This window comes from Onychostoma macrolepis, chromosome 12 (genome assembly GCF_012432095.1).
Source record: "Onychostoma macrolepis isolate SWU-2019 chromosome 12, ASM1243209v1, whole genome shotgun sequence".
Classification (NCBI taxonomy): domain Eukaryota; kingdom Metazoa; phylum Chordata; class Actinopteri; order Cypriniformes; family Cyprinidae; genus Onychostoma; species Onychostoma macrolepis.
Window position 1 is genome coordinate 30,910,568 of NC_081166.1, and position 22,250 is coordinate 30,932,817.

The following is a 22,250-nucleotide window of genomic DNA, read 5'->3' on the forward strand; positions in this document are numbered from 1 at the left end:
TCCAGTGACATACCATTCAATTTATTGCCATGATTCTTTACATACAATATTGCCAAAGAATTATACACACAGCAAGTAATGACAAGAAAAAGAAATGTACAATATAACAATAACAAATAGCAATAAAATAGTATTAAATATGATACATATGACAGCCAGCGACTCTCCTCTGCCCTTTAGAGGCAAAACGACAGCAGAGACTCTTTGCTGCCCGCTAGTGATAAATAGTGGCTATGACAGTTTGAACTACAGCCACAGAAAGTTTAAGTGCTGCAAAAAAGTGCAAAAATGTTTATTAATTTTTAGTTTGTAATAATTTCTCATACTTATTTTCTTCAAATATAAGTAAATACAGACACTGTACAGATGTTGAGAAATGCATGAGAAATGTCTGTTCGCAGCTCAGACTCTCACTATTTCCTAAGCAAAAAAATAGCAGAAGTAAAATGAAATGCTGTGTTGCGGTGGAATAACTTATTTACCAGGCTACATAGTGCTTGATTAAGACAAAAAAAGAAGAATGCATCTGAAAACCATGATGTTATGAAATATTACTCCTGGACCGGCTTCTTGAGTTTGTTTTTGAGTTCTGCCATCATGAATGGACTCCCCATGCTGCACAAAACAACATAAGACAAAAGGTTTTTTGTGAAACAACATAAAATAAAATTAACAATTCATATTGACATTAAAGGCCGTACCCAGGATGCCTTGGAGGAGTCCATTTGGGTTTAGCTGGCACTTGCTCTTGTTTGACAGAATCCTCTGTTACTGCAACTGACTTCTGCTGTGAAAAACAGAGTTATTACTACACATCAACACAGAAAACAACTGACGTATGCTTTGATACACTCAAAAAAAAGATCAAGATTGATGTATTTGAATTGAAAATAAACATTTCAGCCATTTGTAATACAGTTTTAACATAAATGATAAATAAATTAAATATACTGTAGAAACTTAATTTCCTGTAAAGCTGCTTTGCAACGATTTGTATCGTCAAAAGCGCTACACAAATAAACAAAAAATAAATTAATTAACTTGTGATGCATATTTGTTGAATTGTATCATTCACACATGAATGAAGCAGGCAAGGTTTCTGTCCCAGTACTAATAAGCTGAATGTGTTTAAAATACACAGTAAAGTTTATATATTTATCAACAATAAATCCAAATTCTTTCAATCTCACTCATTTTAACTTTAAATTGAATGTTGCTTGCTCCACAGCTAACAATATTCATTAACCTAATAAATGTATTTTTGCAATTAACAAATTTGTTGATTCTAAGCAATTTGAATAAATGCATTTTGAAATTATTATTTAAATTGAGTAAAAAAGATAAATAAATAGTTCATCCCAATCTATGCCGTGATTTTGTGGAGTGCAGAAATCTTGCCTGTTTTTATTTGTTTGTTTATGTTAAAACTGTTTAATCCAAATAGATGAACCTTTTATATGCAATGAAAACACACGGATCTTAAGTTTCTTGTGTAATGCTGTGGAGGCGCTGTGCACCTGTGGCTGTAGTGTTCGCTCGGCTTCTGCTTTCTGCACAAACTCCGTTCTTCTCAGCACCGGCAGCCCTGCGCCCAGCCCTGACAACCATCCAGCAAATAATGGACCGAGTTAAAGCACTAATCAAATTAGAACATATTTTCATGAAGGTCTTATTTTGGTAAATACCTGGGAGTTTAAATCCAATCATGCCTTTGCTCGGAGCGGAGACCTGGAGCGTCCGACTGCGATCCGAAGGCTGTGGAAGAGGTTCGGCCGAGGCTCTGAAGAGCAGCTTTCTGGGGTCTTTGGGAGGCCGGACGAGCGGATTCTTCACAGCGATTCTAGACTTCTGAACGCTGAAGTCTAACGAGGAGTCCTCGAAAGCCTGAGGATAAACAGCCATTAGCTTCAGCCTGTTGGTAGGACGACATTTTAATATTTCAATTTCTGCATTATTGGACCTTATACTCAGCAAAATATTCTATATTACCTGCAGGATCAGATTAAACTCTCCTTCTGTCTTCACCTCTGGAAGGCCTTTGCTCACTTGATCAAATCCTCTTTTCATCCCAGGTCTGCTGACTTCCATCAAGTCCTCGTGACTTCTCAACACTGTTTCTCCAGCGATGGACTTCTGCATCTGCTCATGACGTCCGTCAGTGTTTTCACACTCCGCTGAACTAATATGTTCTTCACTACTGTCCATCGTCTCGGCTAATAACGTCCGCTCTTCTTCCAGGACAGAAGCATCTGACACACACTGCGCAGGGGCTTGATGTTCTGCATCACCAGCTTCTTCTGTTGAAAGTCCTACCAACGGTTCTGTTTTTTGCACCAAGTTACATTCTGCTTCTTTCATTTCCTTCAAGACTTGATTTGTTATTTGTTCTACGTACTCTAAAGCGGTCTTCGCCACATCTGCCTGCAGATCTAGAGGTTCCTCCAGAAGCTGTGTTGGGCTCAAAGACCTCATTGATACGGGTTTGACATCTGTTTGGTCCTCTGAAACATGCTCTGCAGTTCCAGTGATATCAGACGCGCTCGCATTTCCCTGCGTTTCACTGAAAGTGTCCATTGCTCCTTGAGACGATGTGCATTGTCCTCCTGTGAACTCAAGAAGCTCGTGTGGCTGTAAAGTGACATTTCTGATGACCGCTGATCGACTTTCTGTCTCAAAGGCTTCTGCTTCCTCGTCTTCTGTTTCAACAATCAGTTCAGTTCTGAATTCAACATGTTCTTCGAGCGAGAGCTGGGTTTTGTGTATTTGCTGACGCTCTGCTTGGATTAGAGTTTCAGTGTCGTCCTCAGAGTCTCTTTCTGCTCGCTCTCCTGCAGGACTTTGGGCATCGTGTAGCTTCGATTCTCCGGGGAACTCACAAACAGTCAGATCTGAAAACATGCCTTCAGTTTTGGTGGCCAGCACAGATGAGCCAGTTCCTGATTCTGGAGTATTTTCTAAAGTGTCCTGTTCTGAATCCGACAGCAGGGTGTCTTCTAACGAATCGACGGTTTCATCCGTTACTGTGGGCATTTTCAGTTCTGTTTCATCATTTGGTACGTGTTTTTCTGATTCGGATTCTCTCTGCAGGGTTTCTGCGGACTCTATTAGCTCATATTTAGTCATGTCTTGTTCCCTGTTTGTGGTGTCTTCATCCTGCTCCGTTCCAGGCCTCATCTCCTCAATCCCACTTTGAGAGAATTCATCGATTTCTTCAGAATATTTGTCTATTTGGTTCAGTCTCTCAGGCTTTGAAATGCTGTTTGCTTCATCTGTCAAATAATCCAGTAAATCCTGCACTTGTGGTTCAGTTCCCTGATCTTCATCGTTCTCAGTTTTCTCCTGATTCTTCTGGACAGTGATTTGTTTCTCTGTTTCATCAGTAGGATGTTCATGTTTCAGTCCTCCGGTGTCTTGTGTCTCTCCGCGGTCCGTCACGCTGATCTGTGTGTCCAGTTCTACATCTTGCTCAGACTGGATCATTACGTCTGTGTTACTCCAATCTTCTCTCATCACGTCACACTTTTCAACTTCACGATCCTGATCACGTTCTTCACCGTCACCATCTTTTTGTCCAAACCTCCCAATTTCTTCCAAGTCTTGTGCAGTTTGACTCTCCTCGTCCTGCTCGGTTGCACTTCCAGGCCTCATCTCCTCAATCCCACTTTGAGAGAATTCATAGATTTCTTCAGAATATTTGTCTATTTGTTTCAGTCTCTCGGGCTTTGAAATGCTGTATGCTTCATCTGTCAAATAATCCAGTAAATCCTGCACTTGTGGTTCAGTTCCCTGATCTTCATCGTTCTCAGTTTTCTCCTGATTCTTCTGGACAGTGATTTGTTTCTCTGTTTCATCAGTAGGATGTTCATGTTTCAGTCCTCCGGTGTCTTGTGTCTCTCCGCGGTCCGTCACGCTGATCTGTGTGTCCAGTTCTACATCTTGCTCAGACTGGATCATTACGTCTGTGTTACTCCAATCTTCTCTCATCACGTCACACTTTTCAACTTCACGATCCTGATCACGTTCTTCACCGTCACCATCTTTTTGTCCAAACCTCCCAATTTCTTCCAAGTCTTGTGCAGTTTGACTCTCCTCGTCCTGCTCGGTTGCACTTCCAGGCATCATCTCCTCAATCTGGTTTTTAGAGACGTCAGCAATTTCTTCAGAATATTTGTCTATTTGTTTCAGTCTCTCGGGCTTTGAAATGCTGTATGCTTCATCTGTCAAATAATCCAGTAAATCCTGCACTTGTGGTTCAGTTCCCTGATCTTCATCGTTCTCAGTTTTCTCCTGATTCTTCTGGACAGTGATTTGTTTCTCCGTTTCATCAGTAGGATGTTCATGTTTCAGTCCTCCGGTGTCTTGTGTCTCTCCGCGGTCCGTCACGCTGATCTGTGTGTCCAGTTCTACATCTTGCTCAGACTGGATCATTACGTCTGTGTTACTCCAATCTTCTCTCATCACGTCACACTTTTCAACTTCACGATCCTGATCACGTTCTTCACCGTCACCATCTTTTTGTCCAAACCTCCCAATTTCTTCCAAGTCTTGTGCAGTTTGACTCTCCTCGTCCTGCTCGGTTGCACTTCCAGGCCTCATCTCCTCAATCCCACTTTGAGAGAATTCATAGATTTCTTCAGAATATTTGTCTATTTGTTTCAGTCTCTCGGGCTTTGAAATGCTGTTTGCTTCATCTGTCAAATAATCCAGTAAATCCTGCACTTGTGGTTCAGTTCCCTGATCTTCATCGTTCTCAGTTTTCTCCTGATTCTTCTGGACAGTGATTTGTTTCTCTGTTTCATCAGTAGGATGTTCATGTTTCAGTCCTCCGGTGTCTTGTGTCTCTCCGCGGTCCGTCACGCTGATCTGTGTGTCCAGTTCTACATCTTGCTCAGACTGGATCATTACGTCTGTGTTATCTGCGTCTTCTCTCTTCTCTGCACACTTCTCAACCTCATGATTCTCATCACATTCTTCTTTATTGTCACCATCTGTTTGTTCAGTCTCTCCAGTGACCTGCGGCTCTTGTGTGGTTTCTCTCTCCTCACTCTCACAGTTTGCATGTTCTTCTTCAGCCTGAACCTCATCGGATGAAACTTTCTCAGCCGTGCGTCCTTCGCTGTCTGTTTCTGTCCCAGTGGACCACGCTGCACAATTGTAAGTTTGTTTTTTTGTGGTATGAACATGGAGTTTATCATCATCATCGCTCTTGACCGCACCAGTGTTTTCCCACTGTACAGAAGCAGCCGCTCTGACTTTAGATGAGGAGCGCTTGACCTCTGCGCTGTCATTTTCATCGTCGCTGTTATTCGTTTTTACTTCTCTGTCAATCTTGTTTACTGCACTTTTCAAGTCAATTTCATCTGTTCTGGCATGAACACTTTGGTTTCCTTCAGCTGTGACTTCCGGCCTGAGATATCTCGCAACAGCCCCTGACAGATAACCCTATACGAGCAAAACATTGAACACACGAGTCAGTGAAGGAACCGAACCCGACTCATCAAGACACAGATCATCTGTGACCCTGGAGCACAAAAGCAGTCATAAGTAGCACAGGTACACAACCATGTTACACGAAGATATTTAGTAAATTTCCTTCCGTGAATATATCAAAACATTTTTGATTAGTAATATGCATTGCTAAGAACTTCATTTGGACAACTTTAAAGGAGATTTTCTCAATATTTAGATTTTTTTGCAGCCGAATATTGTCCTAACAAACCATACATCAATGGAAAGATTATTTAAATCGACCTTTATGACTGGATTTGTGGTCCAGGGTCAGATCAGAGGACTAGTCAAGCAATGCAATATGCCTGGCATTACACATACAGACTAATTAGTATCAAAACTTCATCAGTGAAATTGTAAAAGAGCAGCATACTCACCCAAACGGTCCAAATAGTGCGACCGATGCGGTTCACCGAGTTCTCAGGCGGATCCATAGCCGATGAACTGCTGGAAGATCAATGAGCTTGACGCAAAGTTTCTTCACCATTCAGAGCATTACAAGCACGTCTGCTTCTTTCTTGTAAGTCCTTTATCGCGGTTATATTGAGTGCTGGAGGTCGCTGTGCTCGTGTGTGTGTTAATGAGGAAGACGCGCTGTGTGAAGCAGCATTAACTCTCGCACGGAGCTGGTTTGTGGTGAGGAAAGCAAAAGAGTCATCGGGCCTGTCATGTTCAACCACACATCATTTCGGAGTACACTTCTCTAAATTACACCGGCTGTGTGTCAAAACCCAGTGAACTATCTGAAAACACGGCGTTGGGCACGCGCCTGCGCCACTGTTACGCGTGCAGCACTTTTGGACATCGTGAAAGAAAACATATTTTTTTTTAATGTTTGTGCGCGAAAACCTTCTGTCTGGAAATAACTCTCACTAGGATTTAAAACACAGCTATAGTTTCCTGCTGCAGCACTTACTGCTGCGCAACTGGTGTGTGCTGCACCAACTTCCCTCAAGATATTTCAACATATTAAAGTGTAGCAGATTATACGATTAGCCCGTTATGATCTTGTTTGTTTATGGTAGAAAACTAAAGCATTTGAAGTGTTGGCTCAATAAAAAGGCTTGATTTGCACGTCTGAAAGCGCAGAAGTTGTGGTTTGACATGTATCTGAGGGAGCTGGACAGAATTAGTCACTGTGGCTCGCGCTGCCTGCCTTTCTCACATACATCTACAAACACACGACAGCTTTAAAGACTTTATTTAATTAACATTGATGACATGCAATTCAAAAGAGTGAAGTGAATACTATAATATTGTGTTTCATGCATCATATGATTAGTAGTAAAAGAAAAATTAATTTTTTTCAGAAAAATAAATATAACAGCAGAACTTAAGTATAAAGTTTCTTGTGGGCGTCCAGAGGAGATGTAGATTTCTAAAGAACTGTGAGCCATCAAGATGACGCTTCCTCCGCAGGCTCTGCAAAACACAAAAGTGAGAAGTACACTTCATCTTGTAATCTAGGTCACTCATTGTAGTCTAATCATATGTGAGTGTACATAATTATCAACATATTAGTCAACAGTATATTTTAAGCAAATAAGTACATGTTACACAAAGTCTTTCTGTTTCCAAACGTCATGTTTAATTCAATGATTTACTTGCTGTTTTATTAGTGAAATTTACTATCAATTTGTTTCTACACAACATTTTTTTTCAGTGTATTTAGTATTTGTACAAAATTGCATTTTGAATATTATTATTATCTAGTGAATGACTAATTTTACTCATGCACAAATACCTCAACAGCACATGATTTACCTGTCCAGGTGAGGTACGCAGGCAGCCGCAGTGCAGGATGGGTAATTTCCACCGTAACTCTCAGACGCTCTTTCTTCTCCTTCCTCAGTCTCACAGTGTTTATATAGCACGGATCCTCCTCCTCATTCTGCTGTTGGTCCTCTCCTGCTGACTTCATTCCATCCACACCTTCATTCATCTTCTCACATTCTGCATTACACTCCACACTAGACGGCTTGATTCCTGCAGAATAAGCCCAAGGGTCGTTCTCATGATTAGATGTTGTGTTATATTCAGTCTGCTCTTCATCGTATGGCATACGTACTGCGCACATGTCCAGCTCTCTCCTGTCCTCCTGTAGATCTCAGCACAACACAGACGCTCTTGAGCTCGCCGTCTTCTCGCTCCGTCTCTCTGGACAAGAGCTTGGAGACGGTTGTGCCTCCAGCAGCCCAGAGAACTTCCGCCGAGGGTTTTCCTCCAGAGAGAAGAACGGAGAATATTCCCAGTCCATCTCTGCTCCAGCGAACCGACAGAGACGGAGGGATGGAGGGAGCGACTGAGAAACACCACAAGAAAGATTGCGTCAAAAGAGCACAAATCCATAAGTCTCTATGATATTGTGGTCTCTAGATATGGTTTGACTTGTTCATTTTTGATCAACTTCCTCTGTTTTTAACATCCATGAGGAGAAAGTCTGACTATTAGAAAGTTTCCAGCACACAGACACAGGATTGGCATAACCTTCGCAAGTCATAATAGACTAAAAATGCAAGTAATCACTGACCGGACATAAATCAATGTACCTCTACATAGTAGGATATGCATTTACATTTCTTTGTTAAATTAGAAACATCCTTGTTTCTTTCTTGGTAATGATGGACAGTTAAATATTTATAGACTACTGTACTAATGTTTGGGATCTGTAAAATTTTTGAAAGAATGAATAGTTTTATTCTGCAAGGATGCATTAAATTGATTAAAAATGACATTTATAATGTTATCATTTTCTAAAATCTTACTATTTTCAATTTTTGTCTATTTTAAATAAATGCTCTATTTCAATATTATAATATGCTCTAATATTAATATTAAAATACAGTTCTTTTGTATTTCAAAAGAGTCAGAGAGTCCTAATATAATAATCCTAATATATTTGTACAAATTTTAAGCTGTTTTTCAACATTGCTAATAATCAGAAATCAGCATATTATTATGATTTCTGAAGATCATGTGACACTGAAGACTGCAGTAATGATGCTGAAAATACAGCTGCGCATCACAGAAATAAATTACAGTTTAACACATATTCAGATGTAAAACAGCTGTTTTAAACTGTGATAATATTTCACAGTTTTTACTGTATTTTTGATCAAATAAATGCAGGCTTGGTGAGCAGAAGAGACTATATATATGAATCTGTTTTTACCGATCCGAGTGCTTCTCCAGACTCTGTGGATGGGCTTCAGCAGGGAGCAGTGCATCACTCTGCAGACGATCTCAGCTCCTCTCGCCGTCTCTCGCAGATCTTTAAGGAAGGCTTTTGCTCGGAAGGTCCTGGGCTGAGTTTGCAAGGGACCCCAGAGCTCAGCTCCGTCTGTGATTTCCTCCTCGCTCTCGTTCGCTTTCACACGCAGCCATCTGACAGAGATGTCCGGAGGATAGAAACCTGTGACGTCGCAGGCGAAGCTCACCGGACGCTCCTCAGAGCAGACGATCTCTGAAACCGAGGGCTGTTTTATGAACCCTACGAAACAATAAAGACAGTTATCTGATCATAAATGTTCTGTTAATGAACTTACAGCCTATTTTTGGCTGCTTACTGCATATTGTGCTGCATTATATACTGTATACTGCCTTTAATCAGCATGTGAAAGTCAAGTCAGATTTATTTATATAACACTTTTCACAATTTACTTTGTTTCACAGCAGATTTACAGAATATCTTGATCTCAGTATTTGCAATAATTTAATATCTTCATGCCTTACAGTCATATTTAGCAGACGATAAAGTTTAAATGTTCGAGAGGTAGAGATTTGCTAAATATATAACCAACAGAAATTCAGGAGTTGGTGTGCCCATATAATCTTATCATTAGTGGTAAACGGATTTGGCTCAGAGAGACTATTCTACTCCGGCTCCGATAGCCCCCGATAGACTGAAGGATAAATCAAATAAATATGCATAAAGGAGGAGATGGGGAGGAAGAACTAACAACAGAACTGTTTATACTTGGATATTAATCGGAAGATTAGATGGGCAGAAAGTAGAGATGTAGCAAACGAATTTAATGTCTTTTTTAGGTGATGTGATACACACGATTTTAATGTATGGATTTTCACTGTAGTTAACAGAGGAATATCTGCAGATTGATAAAGCCTCAGTTTTGAGGATTTTGCAAATTACTAAACAAAAAAGAAGTCATAAAGTGAGTGGGAGAGGTTTGAGGATTTGTGCTTGTCAGCTCTGTGACATCAGTCGTTTCTTCAGACCTCACTGAAATTACAGAGAAAACGAAATCCATTCAAATCCATTATTGTACCCATTCCTAAAAAGACCGATGCATGACAAATGAATGATTATTCATGAAGTGTTTAGAGAGAATGATTAGGCTAAACCTTGGATTATAGAGTATACCGGTCAGTTAATTGCTCCGCTACAGTTTGCTTATAGCAGTATTAGGAGTGCGGAGGATGCCCCTCTGACACTCTTAAACTTCACATACAAACATGTGGATACTGAGGCCTGTTTCATAGAAGAGATTTAAGCGTATAAATTTGTGCTGTTTAATGCATTTGAGACGTTGTGTTGTCCTCAGTGCATAACTGATATTCTTCATCTGTTAATGTTAGAAAGTCATGCAAACACCAGGAGTGAGCGACTGAAGGAGCGCTGCTGCGTGCTAAACAGACAGAGTAATAATTCTGAGTAAAATATGCATTGTTAAAATATTTGTTGTAGAGTTTTAAACCGATATATAAGTGTATTTTTATGATAGCAGTAACTGTAAATGGGTAAATCAGATGTAAGCTAATACAGTTCCTTTAGTCTGTTTTTTATTATTTATTTTCATTTTTAATTTAGTGATTTTAATGCCTTAAAGAGAGATTGTAATTTTCTTATGTTCTACTAATAATCATAAATGCAGCTGTCATAAAACCAAAGAGAAACTGCTGATCAACTGAATGCACAAGTAGCAAGCATGTTAAAATGTTTTCTTAGTTCTTAAAACAATGTCATTAAGGCACAATATATTAATATATTTCCATCAGCATTTAATACTATTCAACCACTTCTTTTAGCTGAACATTTACTGTCTGAATTTGACGTTTCTAAGAGCTGGATTTGTGATTTTCTGACCAGACGATCTCAAAGAGCATGATTAAATGGAGAACATTCCTGGGAGCTTTACTCCTCGGTGGGCTGTGTCCACATTATTTTTCCCGTTAGAGCGGTCGCGCACATTAGTGTAAATTTAATGTGTCTGGCTTCCGGTGTCATCCGATTCCAGCTATTTTTAGCTGTACAAAACCACTCGTTTTGCTGCTTGATATTGCAGATTGGTGTGTCTTACCATATTATGTTTACTGCACTTTGTTATTCTTCTCATTATTTCTGTACGGCGGAAGAATAAGGGGGATTCTTTCACCTCTATTATTTATTCTGTACTCTGAATATCCAGGCAGGCACATTATTAAATATGCCGGTGATTTGGTGGAGCTAAACATGTTAAAACATGCTGAAACAAAGCTAGGGCTGATTTTGAACTATTTTTGGCTTGGTGTGAGAGTTCTCCTCTACAAATGAAGTAGAAGTTGAGCAATGCATTGTGGGATGCTATATTTAGCACATTTTGGTCAATGCAGTAGGTCATTTTCGCTATTCTAGAAAATGTTCATACTGTGCAAAGTATACCGCAGAAATAATAGTTTTCTATGGAGTGCAACAGTCAAGTTCCGGAAGTAAAACTTGAGTTTTTTTAAGATGAGCTTTAAAGACTGACCTACTGTGAGCTCTGAGGTTGTTAATCGACAACCAGTCCGCAGTATTTCAACTTATTTTTTTTAAAGAATTGTGTTTAACAGCATAACTCCTGGTAAAAACTACATTACCCATGATTCTGCAAAGAAATCTCCACCAATCAGAGAGTCGTAGAGCAAACTGCTCCAAAGAGCTTGCAATGATTGTTTACCTACATAAAGCACCACAAATTATGTATTTAATCCAAATGATTGTTTTTAATCCAGTTATGTTATTCACAGCGCCTCATTCAGCACTCTCTATTCTATTTCTATTCTATATTGTTTTCTATTATTTATTATAAAAAACTTGACCCTCTAACACTAGGACTCTCCGTTTGTTTTTCAACTCTATCTGCTTGTTTTCTTTTTATTATAAAACAAATAATAATACATGAACGCTTTAACATTAGCTCTCTCTGTTCTCTTTCTATTCCATATACGTTTTATTCTTTTTTTTCATTATAAAAAAAAAAAACATTGCTACTTTTACTATAAGTATATCACAGCACTTATATATTGTTGCTTTCTTGTTGGTTTGATTGTTTCTATTGTACGTTTGTCCTAAATGATTAAATGATTAAATGATTAAATGTAAATGTCATGAGATTGCAGTTCTTTCCCTCCATAAAGCTGTTAAGTTCACAGTCTTCTACTTTTGTCTTTTTGTCCAATTTTCAAATAGTTTTTTTGCTTCAAATCAAAGTTTGTAATGTTGTGATTCGCCTAGTAGCTGGTTTAGTTCATTGCCTGTAACGTTCTAATGAAAAACCCCTATACCTCCAGCACCAAGAGCACTAATGCGCTCCATTCTAAACACTGCCTTTATCTGATTCACGAGATCACCTCTGGTCTGGCGAGTGAGGGGCTGTTTGAGGGCCATGTGGTGGACGGTGACCCACACCCGGGTCTCTCCTCGCTCCAGCTCCGCGGCGGGGAGCCTGCACTGACTCAGGGCCGAGAAGAAGCCTGCAGCGTCCGGCCGAGGGGCCGCCAGCGCCTGCGGGACAGACACGGGGCTCAGCTCGCCGCCTTCACAGAACCAGCGGAAGGTGATGATGTCCGGATGAAAGCCAGAGGCCTGGGCTGTCATGGTCACAACGCCTGGGGAGGGAAAACCTTCTACAATGATGCATTTACAGCGTTTGCACTATTTTAATGTGTGCACTGTTTGTCAAACCTCCGTCCTCATTCGGCTCTGAGAACTGGATCTCTGAAACTTCAGGGGGTGCTAAAAAACAAAACAACAACAACGCTGACTTGGAAACATGATGAAATGAAATAGATCAAAACATGCATCTTACTTTTCACGCTAAAGGAGAACAAAAATCTAGAAACAGGAACCAGCAGGTGCAACCGATAGGGTCACCAAACCTCACCTCAACATTTCTGGGTCGTGTTTCACTCCAAAATCTATACGCTAGAAAAACAAATAATGCTTTGCTTCTGAAAATGAAGGTTATTTTAGGACATAAAGTTTAAAAAAAAATCAGGTTCTCATAGCTAGTGTAAAAAACAAACATTTCATGAAATGTAAAAATTATATTTTGCTTAAATATTTTCAGACATATATATAATGTTTTTATATAGACATATATATAATGTTTTACAACTCTCGTAATTGTAATGTAAGAAGAAAAACATCACAATATTTTATTAAATTGAAAAATGTTTTGCTTTATGAAAATGAAGTTGATTTAGGATCAATTTCTCATAACTGAATTGAAAAAAAACAAAAAATGTTTCATTAAATATATTATATTTTTGTATAAATATTTATAAGATTTTTATTTGTAATACTGCCTATAATTTATGAAATTACCGTTAGAATAATAGCAGTTACAAAACAAAAACCTTTTCAAAGGTACGAGTGTCTAAAAATGTGATTTATTGTCATGAGGACGATCTATCTAATGCAAAAATGATGACTGTGATGATACTAATAGGAGACCTGGACATATTTTCAAGAGCTTCTCCTATTAGCTTCACAAGAGAAAAGCCAGCTGCAGGTAATTCATGAGCGACCTCTGACCTAGAACAGTAAACTTGTCAGACACTCTCTTGGCCACAATCTTGTCTTTGCCCTTATACGAGATGTGGCATTTGAAGATTGCACCCTTGTGAATGGACAGGTCGGGTATAAATGTGACGGAGGAGAACAGCTGCTTCAGGGAGCTGGAGGACGAGCGTGGCGACATCTGAGTGTGCAGCTTGTAATATCCTGAGGCAGCAGCAGAGGGCAGCAGAGAGCTTTTCTCCGACACCACAGACACACGAGCGCTGCGAGGAGCGTAGGCTGCTGAGCAAAAAGGACCATATTTATTCTCTGTGAGAGAGATAAGTGTGAGAAAGAGAGAGGAGGTGAGAAAGAGAGAGGTGAGAAAGAGAGAAAGAGCGAAACATACACATTTATGACAATACTGGTTAATAATTTGCATAAGGCAAGAAAGATCACATGTGCAAAACCACCACTTTCATATATACTGGATCTGTAACTTTAATATCATTTGCATTTGTCCCTTTGACTTCATGAAAATAGTGCAGAAACAATGCAGTTAATGTCAATTTCAAACATCAGTAAAGTAGTAGAACTAGTTGCATAACTAGTCATTTATTAGTCTGTGTCGATTAGTTCCGAATCATGTGTTGATCACACATTGCACTTGCACAAAATTCGTTTGTCCACAATCAAGTTATGCGTCATTAGATTTGCATGATAAACTGTAATGGCCAAAAGGTTCACCAACAGTCGACTAGCAAAGGTTGAAGGTGAATGATTAACTGATGTTGACTATTAATTATTATTATTAACTAATGATTGACATTAGCTGACCGATACCTCTGTATGCAGTGTCTGTGATGGGAACATCATTGAGAAACCATGTGGTCTGTACTCTCTCTGCCAACCTGCCTTCCACACTGATGGTGACTCTGCCTTTCCTACCCACAACCACTCGGGGCGGCAGAACGATCGCCGAGATGTTCAGAGACTTCAGCTTCTCTGAGGAAAAGAGATGTGAGAGTGTTCATTCAGCTGTTCATTCAATGTTCAATTAGCAGCTGCCCTGAGCCGTGACATTAAAGACAATTCACCCAAAAACAAAAACTCTGCCATCATTTACTGTATTGTACGGTAACCAGACAGTTGCTGGTAGCCATTGACCTCCATAGTAAGAAAAAAACACTATGGAAAACAATGGGGACCAGAAACTGCTTGGTTTCCAACGTTCTTCAATATGTTTGTGTGTGTGTGTGATGTGTGTACCTGATATTTATCACGTTATAGGGACCAAATGTTATAGGGACATTTTTAGGTCCCCATGAGGAAACAAGCTTATAAATCATACACAAGTTTTTTGAAAATCAAAACAATGCAGAATGTTTCCTGTAAGGGGTAGGTTTAGGTGTAGGGTTGGTGTAGAGTGACAGAAAATACAATTTGTACAGTATAAAGACCATTACACCTATGGAGAGTCCCCATAAACATGGAAACACAACGTGTGTGTGTGAGTGATGAAAGAAGTTCATATAGGTTTGGAACAACTAGACGGCAAGTAAATGTTTAAAAAGGTCTATAATTTTGAATAATTAAATAATTAATCATTTCTTTGTGGCTTTCTATAAATGTTATTTCATCAGGTTTTTTTGGATGCACACCAATTGAGAAAGATGCTTTCTGTCCCAGAATCATGCAGTTACAGCATCTACCACCAGGGCTATCAATAGCAGGGCCATGCTAACAAAGAAAAACTTGATTTATCGCTTATATATAGAGTGACAAGTCACATTTACAGCTCAGGTGATTGGTTCAAATGTTTTGGAACAGCAAACATGGATGCATTTACATCACATTCTTTCAGGGATGAAACGACTCTCATTGAGATGAATGGGGCTGCTAACGGAAAGCCTTCTGCTTGTATCTTAAGTCATTGGTGTGTTACCAAACTTACCATCCCTTCTTTTCCAAGAAAATCCAAAGCAGAGCAAAAAAACCAGCGTGAGTGAAATTATCATCATTGCTACCGAAGCCTTGGCTGACTTATTCAGGCCTGGGTTTTGCACTGAAAGAGATGAGAGCAGTAAAAGTAATACAAACTTTTTCTCCACCTCTAGCTATATACCTATTTCTACACTATTTCACACACTTTACCTTTAATCCAATTAAAACACAACACTACCCAGGTGAAAAAGACGTAGTATTAAATGTATTAAAATATACTTGAAATTCAAGTAGTTTGTGTATAATACATTTGTATTCCCAACATGCTTACTTGAAGTGTATTAAAATATATTGAATTGCATTTTAATATATTTATAAAAAGTATACTAGAAATACGTTGGTAATAAATATATGCTTAGTTACACTTTTAAGGAATATGCTAAACACAAGCACACTATTACTATATTTCTAAAAAGTATAGTAGAAATACTATATTAATAAATATATTCTTAGTTACACTTTTAAGGAATATACTAAACACAAGCATACTTTTAGTGACGTTTAAGTGTATTTACAGAAAACATATTCATGTTACTCTTAATTAAAGTATATTTTATGTGTACAAAATAATTACACTTTTAATGTACTTTATATTGCAGTAGGCCTACACATGGTTATATTTTAAATATTTATGTATTTATAATTTTAATATTTGGAAAAGTACGATATTTTGAAAAACATTTTTAACATTTCCAATGTACAAACCTTTGTCAAATATTATTAACCATTGCAATATTTAAAATATGTTGTTTAATATGGGTTAAAGTCTTAGATGGTTTGGAGCATCTTAAGGGTGAGTGATGACAGAATTCAAATGGTTTTGGGGGAACTATGAAATTAATTAGAAAATATAGCGGTATGTTCTTATTTTTACCAGCTTCTGCAAGCGTGTGTATGGCGTCTGGCTTTGGAACCTCACTGTGACTTCAGGTAAGATTTGTATTTAATGAATGTTATTTGTCTGTACCAGTCGTGTTTGTGCCACATGCATTGGAAGGAAAAAATAAAATTAGTCATTATAACGTACAACATTAACATTCTTTTATTTGCAACATGAAGTGTATTTATTTCTGATTTCCTGAACAATTTGGCTTCATTGTAATGAGGTTAATGATCTTTGAAAAACCATGATTATGAACATACGATTACTTTGTCTTGAGCTGATCAGCAAACTGTTGGTTGATAGGTGTTTATATTTGTCAAGCTTGACAACCTTATCGACTTACAGATAAGAACAAAGATTAAATTGTAAGAAGGGTTGCTTATAAGAGAGCATACAGTACATCTGCAATCATCATTTGCCTTTGTTTGTGCGTGTGGGAAATATTAACATTTGTTGTTTTTCAGATCAGCTGCTATTGAAGACAAACTGAAATCTGAGTGCAGAGACAAGCAAAGGAATAGTAAGTATATTTTAATGTTGTATCATCTGTGTTATAGAGATTTTTGAATCAGGCCTAATGGAGGGTGATTTGGTTAATCTTGGAAGAAAAACGTTTAGCAATGTGTCCATTCCAGGTGGCTAATCTGTGCTTCCTTTCAGTCATTCACGTAAAAATCAGTTATCTAATTATTATAATTTTTTTTCTAAAGCTGCAAGGCACTTGTGCAAAATATTGTATGCCAGGACGACTAGGCTGTGCCCAGGTCTCTGTAACCTGCGACGACGCTCAGCTCCATCGGCCCTCCGTCTGCGCCTTCGGATCCACCAGCTCTGTCTCCATCAGTCGGACCCCAGATGTCGGCAGCCACACCATCTACATCTTGGCTCCTCCCTCCCTCGACTCTACCGTGTTGTCAGCACTGGGATGCTCTGGGTCTTCTGTGCCATGTGCCAAACTCCATCTAAGCCGCCAGGGCATCATCGTCATCCTCTCATCACCATCCCTTCACCACATCCTGCCATCATCCCCGCACCTTTGCCTCTCACCATCCCTACACCATCTCCTCGTCCACCTCCAAAACCCCTCCATCCCTCCCTATTCTGTTGCTTGAACTTTATCATCTTCAGTCTTTGCACACACATCTATTCAATTCTGCACTTTGTTTTTCAGTAAATTATGTATTTGTTTTTCTTCAGAAAATTGCATTGTATTTTTATTTATTCGTTGATGTAAAATTCTTTACTTTTACAGTAATACAGGTATAACTGAAATGTTCTACAAATGGATAAGATGGCTCTGCCATAGCATTTCAGTCTTTTTTCATTTATTATAATGTTTTTTGTATAATGTTTTAAAATGTACTTGAGTATGTTTGTAGTAATACAAATATAATATAAACATATTTGTATTTCAAGTGCATTTTTAATACATTTAATAGTATGTTTTTTGTTTTTCACCAAAGTATATATGCTGCTGTACTTTTTAAATGTACTTTATGAATATTTGTAATGTACACAACAATATATAATACATTAAAGTTTTCTAGATATCAAAGTGTGTACATGTGTGTATGTACTGAAAAATATAATACTAATAAATATAATATAATATACTAGTAGTGTAATGCTAATGCATTTCTAATGAACTTAAATACAATTGAAATGTACTTGAAGCACATTGAAACGATGCTTCAAATATACTCTACTTGTAGTTCATGAAGTATTAAAAGTGCATTTTAAATGTATTTTAAGAAATACACTTAAATTGCACTAAATATACTTAAAGTGGTTCCAATTTAACACAATTTCAATATATTAAATATATTACAAATAGATTAAAATCGAACTTAAACATATCTTGAAATACACTTAATATACTTAAAGTTGTTTCAAAATAATACATTTAATATGCACTTAGTATAGTATAATATAAATATATTAAGTGTCTGAAAAAGCACAATTTAAATATATTTCTTTTTCACCTAGGTAGTCACTAGCCGTGTTTCCGCTGTCGGGCCAAAAGCGGGCGTGCTAGTGCGTGCCAGGGCCAGTCGCGTTTTCACTGTCACTTCCGGGGCTTGATCGTGCCTCGTCGGTGCTTCCTCAGGGCCAGCGGCCGGGGTTTTCTGGCCCAACGAAAACCTTGGGCCAAAGCGGGAGTGGTTATGAACAAAGGCGGAGTTTCTCTGAGTCTTGAGCGTCAGCGCTGCAGATCATTTCATAAAGTTAACAGCTATAACACCAGCATTAAAGACTTTTAAAATAATTTTAGCTCAAAACTCACTTTCAGACAGCAGCGAGTGTTTGAAATAACTTGATCCGATGTGGATTATGATCACCATACAAGGCAGAAATATTTATAAGCAATGCAAAAGACTATGCACGCTAGCCATTAACATTACCATACTAAACATACAATACAATACATGGTAAATACGACCGCTTGAAGAAATCAGACGTCAGCTTCTCATTCTCTATAACAATCGTGTATTTATTTAGTAAATGAATCATTAGCGTTAGTTCTGGCAGGTCACGTGAGTCAAGCTTGCATCAGCTGATTCTCAGCTCCATCCCCAGCTCCTCCTTTCGCAGTCAGGACTTGTCTTTCTGATATTCCTTGCTGAATCAGATTTAAATACACTAAATACACTTAAATATCATTAAGTACATTAATGATATCTGCTTTGTTCTGTTCTGTTTACCCGGGGGGGTTATTATTGTTGATCTCCCTGCTCATTCATGACAGGCTGCATGGATGGGCAGGGAGTTTTTGCACAGAACAGAACCATACCGCCAAACCAAAACTTTATGCTAAGTATCTATCTTTTGCCGATAGTGGTCCTGACAGAACATATTTTATCTGTCATAAATCTCGTCTGGAGACTTTAGCTCTGCGTGTGTCATAAAAATATATAATGGTTTTTGTTCGGGAGCTCCCTCTGTTACTCAGGTCGTATTTTTGATGGAAAAATATAGAAATTATCATTAATTACTTAACGTGATGTATACTGTGACTACAAATAAACAGAAACAGACTCTACTGAATAAGCAGGCCTATTAGTCCTCTTTCTTTTGTGAAATAGTGGTTCACATTGCTTTATTTCTGTGTGACTAATTTTCAGTCCTGATAAATTAATTCATTATGATCAATGTATCACTTAATAGGCTTTTGTAAAACATCGATGCTTTTGGATTTAAATCTGAACAAAACATGCAAACAAACGGCCGCTTTTATCATGTTCGTTTTGTGATCGCTCTATATTTCCAGTGACTTATTTCTGATTAGTTTTCTGATAACTTCTCTGTTGATGAAATGATGGGGTTGCGTGACGTTGTTCCAGAGAGGAGTGCAAACGGCGGGTTTTAGTGAAGCACAGCGGAGCTTCTGGCCCGACGGTGGAAACGCATCGTGATTTTGGACTCGGTGCTACAGGTCTGAGGCTATTAGCCCCGCCGTCCCGTTTAAAGCACTGGCTCGCACTGACCCGACAGTGGAAAAGTGGCTACTGTAGACCAGGGGAGTCCAGTGCTGCTCTTGGAGGGTTTAGCTCTAGGCCTGATTAAACACACCTGAACCAAGTGTACCCTTCACAATCCTTCATTGCGAAGGGCTGTTTGGTGAAAAACAAGTACACTTCCATAATGTACTTAAAGTGTTCTATTTTAGTGCACTAATTTTGTACTTAATATACTAAAAATTACTCTTTAGTACTTAAGATAAACTTAAGATCATCTAAGTGTACTCAACTGTGCTATTTTGAGACACCATGAAGATGTTAAATGTTAAAATGCACTTTTAACATTCTATCTCTGCATTTAAAAAATTTTTTTAGTTACCACTTGTAGTACACTTGAACCCATCTTTCATACACTAGTACAATCAAGTGTACTACAAGTGGTAACTAAGCAAAGGTCCTCCAGATCACTAGAAACCTCCAGCTAGGGTTGTTGGAACTAAACTCTGCAGGAAAATGGCCCTCCAGGAGCAGGACTGGACACCCTTGACGCAGACTCTTTCCTTTGAGTCTGTTCTCAATGCTGATTGGATCATAAAGCACAATAAAGCTGTTAATCTTGGCATAGTGTAGCATTATATTACTGTACATGAGAAGTGAAGTCATGTCCCATACCTCGTGGGTCAACGGCGGAGAGGTTGATAGCTGCATAGGCAGGTTCTTGCACATTGGGCTGCTGGGCCACACACTGCACCTCTCCTCCTCTGCTCCTCTCCTCCGCACTCAGGGTGTGATACTGATGTCTCCCGTACATCCCTTCCTCACTCTGAACGGACAAAGGACGGTTGGGAAGAACTTTTCCATTCTGGATCCAGAGAATGGACACGTTGTCAGGGTAGAATCCGCTGAGGTCGCAGGAGAGGGTGAGCGGAGAGGAGTGGGAAGCAGAGGGAACAGCAGAGAGAGAGACCTTTGGGAGAACTAAGCAGAGAGAGCCAAGATTTGACCTCCAGAGCTGGATAAAGCGTAGACTGATTTAGAAAAGCAGAACAACAATAATCCAGTTTTTTACCTGGGTATGCTATCTAATTTATAAGAGACATCAAATAAGAAACACCAAGTGTCGATATAAAAGCAGGCCTTTGTCAGGAATATCTATTCGGTGGCAAAGTATTCCCAAATTCTGAGACACACACATTTATACATGTCACAAATGCAAGCTTTGTCAAGCATGAGAAAAACAAATGGTTAGTTTTGCTTTATGTACAACCCAAATTCCGGAAATGTTGGGACGTTTTTAAAATTTGAATAAAATGAAAACTAAAAGAATTTCAAATCACATGAACATAGATTACATAACAAATGTTTAAACTGAGAAATTTTACAATATTCGCATCTCCTCTTCTTTTCAAAACAGTTTGAAGTCGTCTGGGCATCGAGGTTATGGGTTTCTGGAGTTTTGGTGTTGGAATTTGGTCGCATTCTTGCCTGATATAGGTTTCCAGCTGCTGAAGAGTTTGTGGTCGTCTTTGATGTATTTTTCATTTAATGATGCGTCAAATGTTCTCTATAAGTGAAAGATCTGGACTGCAGGCCAATTCAGCACCCGGACTCTTCTACTAAGAAGCCATGCTGTTGTAATAGCTGCAGTATTTGGTTTTGCATTGTCCTGCTGAAATACACAAGGCCTTCCCTGAAATAGATCTCGTCTGGAGGGGAGTATATGTTGCTCTAAAACCTTTATATACCTATCCAAAACATGCAAGCTGCCCATACCGCATACACTTATGCACTCCCATACCATCAGAGATGCTGGCTTTTGAACTGAACGCTGATAACACGCTGGAAGGTCTCCCTCCTCTTTAGCCTGGAGGACATGGTGTCCGTGATTTCCAACTAGAATGCCAAATTTGGACTCGTCTGACCACAGAACACTTTTCCACTTTGAAACAGTCCATTTTAAATGAGCCTTGGCCCATAGGCCATAGGACACAACGACGCTTCTGGACCATGTTCATATATGGCTTCCTTTTTGCATGATGGAGCTTTAGGCTGCATTTACACTGCAGGTCTTGATGGCTAATTCTGATTTTGTGACTATATCCGATTTTTTGGACGAAGTGCTTACATTTCTTTTAAAAGTGACCCGTATCTGATGTGTGCATTTTGCACTGCACTTGGTGAAACAAGCCAAAAATAGCATATATGACATCACAAATCAATTTGAATAGTACATTGAGTTTAATTTATTGACATGGAATTCATATAGAAATGTTTTTAATGCAAAAGTTACATCTTTACATCAAAATAATTATATATCCTAGCACAAATTCTTCAGGACAGTGATGTATACGCAGCTCCACTGAAAGCTTGCGAGTGGAATAATACTCAGGTGGTAGATATTGTTAAGCATGTCACATCGTCTGTGTTTTTTTATTAATTAAAACCAAATGCGTTCATCAGTGATTGTATATCAAAGGCAGGGACATGTTTGTGTGCATTTTATTTTGTGGTTTCAATGGAACGAACGGGACTGAAGAGCTCGTCCGTGCATGAGCCGTAACTGACAACAACAGCGGCAATAACGAGCACACATTTCAGCGTCAGACTGCCTTTTATGTAACACAAACAAACAAAAGTA

The 22,250-nt window shown here is 38.8% G+C and overlaps 2 protein-coding genes and 1 long non-coding RNA gene across 6 annotated transcripts in view; 1 reads left to right on the forward strand and 2 right to left on the reverse strand.

The window, feature by feature from the left end:
- On the reverse strand, positions 1 to 6,677 carry si:ch211-136m16.8 (claspin). 2 transcript variants are annotated; one of them, XM_058793422.1, is made up of 6 exons: positions 5,886 to 6,677; positions 1,990 to 5,442; positions 1,686 to 1,884; positions 1,518 to 1,597; positions 702 to 787; positions 1 to 615 (listed from the first exon to the last, which is right to left on the reverse strand). In XM_058793422.1, the coding sequence occupies exons 1-6, from the start codon at positions 5,940 to 5,942 to the stop codon at positions 552 to 554; spliced, it is 3,939 nt and encodes a 1,312-aa protein (XP_058649405.1). In that variant the 5' UTR covers positions 5,943 to 6,677; the 3' UTR covers positions 1 to 551. The 2 variants fall into 2 exon arrangements, with proteins under 2 accessions (XP_058649405.1, XP_058649406.1); XM_058793423.1 differs by having other exon boundaries at positions 702 to 784; positions 5,886 to 6,676.
- Positions 5,893 to 7,749, forward strand: LOC131550916 (uncharacterized). 2 transcript variants are annotated; one of them, XR_009273660.1, is made up of 4 exons: positions 5,893 to 6,028; positions 6,819 to 6,945; positions 7,261 to 7,313; positions 7,613 to 7,746. It is a non-coding gene; the product is annotated as an uncharacterized LOC131550916 (long non-coding RNA). The 2 variants fall into 2 exon arrangements; XR_009273659.1 differs by lacking the exon at positions 7,261 to 7,313 and having other exon boundaries at positions 7,613 to 7,749.
- Positions 6,793 to 22,250, reverse strand: part of si:ch211-180a12.2 (uncharacterized) — a 21,216-nt gene continuing 5,758 nt past the window's right edge. Inside the window, exons 4-13 of one of the 2 annotated variants that reach the window (XM_058793425.1) lie at positions 20,285 to 20,590; positions 15,222 to 15,332; positions 14,183 to 14,272; positions 13,304 to 13,597; positions 12,452 to 12,502; positions 12,118 to 12,375; positions 8,681 to 8,998; positions 7,577 to 7,810; positions 7,273 to 7,494; positions 6,793 to 6,930 (exon numbers count right to left, since the gene is read on the reverse strand). In XM_058793425.1, the coding sequence (XP_058649408.1) occupies positions 6,905 to 6,930; positions 7,273 to 7,494; positions 7,577 to 7,810; positions 8,681 to 8,998; positions 12,118 to 12,375; positions 12,452 to 12,502; positions 13,304 to 13,597; positions 14,183 to 14,272; positions 15,222 to 15,332; positions 20,285 to 20,590 (1,910 nt within the window). In that variant the 3' untranslated portion in view covers positions 6,793 to 6,904. Of the gene's footprint in view, positions 6,931 to 7,272; positions 7,495 to 7,576; positions 7,811 to 8,680; positions 8,999 to 12,117; positions 12,376 to 12,451; positions 12,503 to 13,303; positions 13,598 to 14,110; positions 14,273 to 15,221; positions 15,333 to 20,284; positions 20,591 to 22,250 lie in introns of both variants that reach the window. The other variant, XM_058793424.1, reaches the window with a different exon arrangement.

Bases quoted from the DNA above. Each gene is read 5' to 3' on its own strand.
- si:ch211-136m16.8 (XM_058793422.1), bottom strand. From the start codon at position 5,942: ATGGATCCGCCTGAGAACTCGGTGAACCGCATCGGTCGCACTATTTGG. The intron at 1,885-1,989 runs GTAATATAGAAT...GTTTATCCTCAG, and splicing joins AGTTTAATCTGATCCTGCAG to GCTTTCGAGGACTCCTCGTT. The intron at 616-701 runs GTACGGCCTTTA...TGTTTTGTGCAG, and splicing joins ACTCCTCCAAGGCATCCTGG to CATGGGGAGTCCATTCATGA.